Here is a 4936-nt window from a genome sequence, read left to right on the forward strand (position 1 = left end):
GCTGTGCATCACCTTCTTCACCCTGGAGTACCTGCTGCGGCTGGTCTCCACGCCGGACCTGAAGAGCTACATGCGCAGCGTCCTGAACACGGTGGACCTGGTCGCCATCCTGCCGCACTACCTGCAGATGCTGCTGGAGTGCTTCGAGGACGAGGACGTCCACCGCCATGCCGGGGACATCGAGACCGTCGCACGCGTCGGCAAGGTAACGCCACAGCACTCCACGCTGCATGCTAACCCGCTAATAGCCGAGCTAATTTTCTTTTAGCACTTTAGCTAACTTTGAAAACATTTAGCGCACTTAGCTTCCCCTTCATTCTAAAGCGCTAATTGTCTGTTTTGTAAACTTCCAGCTGCACAAAGTTTGATATAAGATATAATTTGAATTGAAGTTAGCGCTTTAGCAATGGATTCCGGTCTATTCTGTGTTGATATAGCATTTTGACATTTGATTAAATAACATGTTGGTCCACTATATACCATGCTGGTTTAAAGATTTAGCTTTAGAATTTAAYAAGTACAACTTTGGTGAAGTAATTTAGCATTAGATTCAGCTGAATATCATATTGGAGTAGCGTTTTATGTGAGCTTCAGCTAACTGCTATGTTGGCATACCGCTTTAGCATTATCTTCAACTAAATACGTACGATGTTGTTGTAGCGATTTAGTGTTGCCCATCCTAAATAATGTGTTGTTGTGCTTTGATGTCAGTTTCAGCTAAATRCTAAATGTAGCATTTAGCATTAGCTTCCGATAAATATTATGTTGACGYATCGGTTTAGCATTAGTGGAACTATTGTTTATGTTTAGCGCTTTAGGGTAAATAAAGCTAACCTTTTAGKTAGCGGTGTCCTCCGCCGATTCTCCAGGGTTTTGTTGAATTGTGGATCTTCTGTATTTTTTCTCCAAGGTGGGTCAAGTTCTGAGGATCATGCGTCTGATGAGAATCTTCAGGATCCTGAAGTTGGCCCGTCACTCCACTGGGTTAAGAGCGTTTGGGTTTACGCTGAGGCAGTGCTACCAGCAGGTCCGGATCAAACGGTGTGAGGACCAGGCCTGGTTTGGTTGATGTTGGTGATTCACATCCTGCCGTGTCGCTGCAGGTGGGCTGTCTGCTGCTCTTCATCGGCATGGGGATCTTCATGTTCTCCGCCATGGTGTACAGCGTGGAGCACGACGTCTACAACACCAACTTCACCTCCATGCCTCACGCCTGGTGGTGGGCCGCGGTGAGTCCACTCTCCAAGGCTTCGACTAGACCATTAGATCGCAGTCACCAGCTGGATCAGAGGCGGCTTCACTTCCAGGTTCTTCTTACTGTAGGAAGAAGGAAAGYAGGACATTTACAAGCTGTGAAGGAATTAGGAGACAAAGAAGGAAAGGACAGTAGGAAGAAAGGAAAGAGATAAGGAGGGAAAAACACTTGCAAGGAATGAAGGAAGGAAACCAGGAAGAGAGGAAGGAAGAAACAAGGAAAGAAAGGAATAMGAGGGAAGGAAATAAAAAATGAAGGACACTTGCAAGAAATAAAGGAACGAAGAGAACTAGGAAGGGAGGAAGGAGACAACAAAGGAAGGAGCAAATAAAGAATTAAGGCAAGGTGGAAGGGAGGAATTAGGAGACAAAGAAAGAAGTTGTGGAGGAGGAAGGAAGGAAGGAAGGAAGGAAGGAAGGAAGGAAGGAAGGAAGGAAGGAAGGAAGGAAGGAAGGAAGGAAGGAAGGAAGGACATTAGGAAGAGCAAAATTAGATAAGGAATTCGGGGAAGAATGAAATAAGACACTAGCAAGAAAGGAGCAATACAAGGAAGGACAGAAATAGTGAAAGAAGGAAGAAAACTGGGAAGAGAGGAGGGAATAAGCAAAGGAGACACCAGGAAGAAAGAAAGGACACTAGGATGAGAGGACAGAGGAATCAATGAAACTTTGTTCCCTTAATAAATGAAGTTGTTTAATTTATTAAATGATCMAAATACATTTATGATAAAATACTTTTCAATAGAGAAATAAAAGTAAACCAGGACGTCTCCTCCTGTCTGCCGGTCCAGGTGAGCATCTCCACGGTGGGATACGGCGACATGCTCCCAGAAACCAACCTGGGCCGCGTCTTCGCCTTCGCCTGCATCTCGTTCGGCGTCATCCTGAACGGCATGCCCATCTCCATCCTCTACAACAAGTTCTCCGACTACTACACCAAGCTCAAGTCCCACGAGTTCGCCATGGTCAGCAGGGCGCGGGGGAAGGTCCGCTTCATCAAGAGGGCCGCCAAGCGCTTCGCCGACTGCTGCGACGACGTCGCTCAGCTGAAGCAACCAGGAGGGCGGCGGTTGTTGGTCGCCAACGACTAAACTCCAAAAACTGAGCCTCCATCCATCAGCTGTACCYRCCTGTCGTACCCTGGAGGAAACAAACGCACACAGACAACCAAAACACTGTAAATTCAGCTWTGTTGCTGCAGCGGCATTGAGCTGGACTGTTATGGAGCGCCAWTAGAGTCTAAAATTAACACCAATAATTTAGATTTTTCAGCCTGTAATAACAGAAAAACATGGTTGGCCATTTTTCAAAGGCATATTGTCACTAAATATTTAGTTTGAAGCTAAATATGTAAACTAAATATGTAGCTCAAACTAAATATTTAGCTTGCTAACAAAATGGTTAGCTCAAAGCTAAATAATTAGTCTCAAAACAACTAATTAGGTTAGAATTAATATTTAGCATTTAACTAATTAGACTGATAAGTATTTATTTCCAAGAAAGAATAATTAGTAATCAAAATATTGTCTTTGACGCTAAGAATTGAGTTTGAAGCTAAATACGTAGTTTGAAGCTCTGGATGTTGTAAATTAGTGCTTATGGTGAAATTATGACTTTGAAAATGAATCAGGACTAAAGGGCTAAATAACCCAAATTATTGCTGTCAAGTTTTGACTGTAAATTTAAAAACGCTCCACAATTCTTGAAGAGTTTTTGGATTTTTCCACCTGGATGTTGGAAATGTTTTGACTACAGGACTTCATTTCTGTTTGGGTCAGACAAAAGCAATACTGGACACATTCTAGAAAAACCTTTGATGTAGCATATTAACTAATAATGTTCTGTTTTTCTGTATGTAAATGAAAGTAACATTATAAACAGACAGAAAATATAACTTCTACAAAATCTTTAGTCCTTTTCATTGTTTTAGATAAACTTCACTGTGGATTTGTGGCACACATTTCTGCATTTAAATATAGAATCTGCCAAAATAAAAAAAGACCAAATGGAGGAAGTAAATTCAAAACAGTGCCATAAATTTTAGTTTTTAATATCTCCAGTTATTTGTGGTATATTGGTTTCACCCTCAGAAACCAACATTTTTACAATGTTGGAAGCTTTTTGAGATTCCCAACAATATTTAAATAAACATTAATGAATAATAATAAATAATAATAATAATAATAATAGGACTCTGAACACAAAATATCTCAATTTTTATTTTATTTTCAGTTAACATTTATCACAATATCGCACCAAAAAAAGAAAAAGAGGCTGAACCAGTCCACAAACTGGGCAGTGTTGGTGTTATCGTTGAAAGGTTTGGGTTTCATGCTCCACTTTGATNAAAATAAAAAAAGACCAAATGGAGGAAGTAAATTCAAAACAGTGCCATAAATTTTAGTTTTTAATATCTCCAGTTATTTGTGGTATATTGGTTTCACCCTCAGAAACCAACATTTTTACAATGTTGGAAGCTTTTTGAGATTCCCAACAATATTTAAATAAACATTAATGAATAATAATAAATAATAATAATAATAATAATAGGACTCTGAACACAAAATATCTCAATTTTTATTTTATTTTCAGTTAACATTTATCACAATATCGCACCAAAAAAAGAAAAAGAGGCTGAACCAGTCCACAAACTGGGCAGTGTTGGTGTTATCGTTGAAAGGTTTGGGTTTCATGCTCCACTTTGATGAACCCACATGAATATGTGTCATTTTTTACGACACGTCCTTTAAATTAATGAACCAGATCAGGATTAATGGCCGAAATCTCCAAAACGTCCCCGACTTTGTCCACTTCTCGCGTYGTCCTCCATGTCTTGGATGGTTTATGGTCCAAACATCCGCAGTCCATTTATAATTATAAAAACCTGAACAAATCCATCTACTTGTTCAGGTTTTGCAGCAGGATTTCGGCTCCTTTATGGCCGTCGATTCTCTGGAGCTCAGGGATGATGGCTGTCAGCGCCGCCTTCACCTCAGCAGCCACAGTCGTGTCACAGCTGTTCAGGAGGCTGCAGAAAGAAAACAGACATCAACACAAAACTCCTGCAACACGTTAAAAAAGTCCTGAATTAAGAACCTTAGGAGCACCACTCATTTCAGCTGTTTGTGAGCATAAAGTTTGTTCTGCTGATGTTCACACATTCCAGATGTTCTCCATAATCACATCAGTATGTTTTGCGTTTTTAATTCTTTGYGTCATCGAACTCTGGGGTAAAACAGGTTGGAAATATGCGAGTTGTAAGGAATTCACTAAAGCAGAATTTTTTTTTCTTTTTATGAAGAACATGCGGATGGAATATTCAACAATGAAACCACTTGAAACTGGTTATTTAGTCAATTTTTATGCCTGAATTAACGTAAAAAATTTTTTATAAAAAATAAAATATTTCTTGTTTTTGTTGTCAATGAGATTTAACATTAATTTGCAATTATTAAGCTTACCATTGCACACACGATTAGGGTAAATTTTGATAAGATGCTAAAAAGCGACACCAGGCACTTAAGGAATATAGCAGATTTTAATCTGGTATGTATTTTCTTAATGCCGCAAAATAAAAAATATTGAGGTCTCTATTGTAAATAAGCTGTTGTATCTTAATGAGACAACCTGTATAAATAAAAGGTTAAAAAATCAAAGAAAAATTCCTTCACTGCACAGTCCA

At 39.5% G+C, this 4936-nt stretch overlaps 2 protein-coding genes across 2 annotated transcripts in view; one reads left to right on the forward strand and one right to left on the reverse strand.

The window, feature by feature from the left end:
• Positions 1–3251, forward strand: part of LOC103473930 (potassium voltage-gated channel subfamily V member 2-like) — an 8474-nt gene extending 5223 nt beyond the window's left edge. The window contains exons 5-8 of the mRNA XM_008424587.2: positions 7–205; positions 911–1027; positions 1104–1229; positions 2046–3251. Coding sequence (XP_008422809.1) covers positions 7–205; positions 911–1027; positions 1104–1229; positions 2046–2345 — 742 coding nt within the window. The 3' untranslated portion in view covers positions 2346–3251. The remainder of the gene's footprint in view (positions 1–6; positions 206–910; positions 1028–1103; positions 1230–2045) is intronic.
• A 564-nt stretch (positions 3252–3815) lies between these two features.
• Positions 3816–4936, reverse strand: part of pum3 (pumilio RNA-binding family member 3) — a 9992-nt gene continuing 8871 nt past the window's right edge. The window contains exon 12 of the mRNA XM_017307725.1: positions 3816–4303. Coding sequence (XP_017163214.1) covers positions 4153–4303 — 151 coding nt within the window. The 3' untranslated portion in view covers positions 3816–4152. The remainder of the gene's footprint in view (positions 4304–4936) is intronic.

This window comes from Poecilia reticulata, linkage group LG12 (assembly GCF_000633615.1).
Source record: "Poecilia reticulata strain Guanapo linkage group LG12, Guppy_female_1.0+MT, whole genome shotgun sequence".
Lineage (NCBI taxonomy): Eukaryota > Metazoa > Chordata > Actinopteri > Cyprinodontiformes > Poeciliidae > Poecilia > Poecilia reticulata.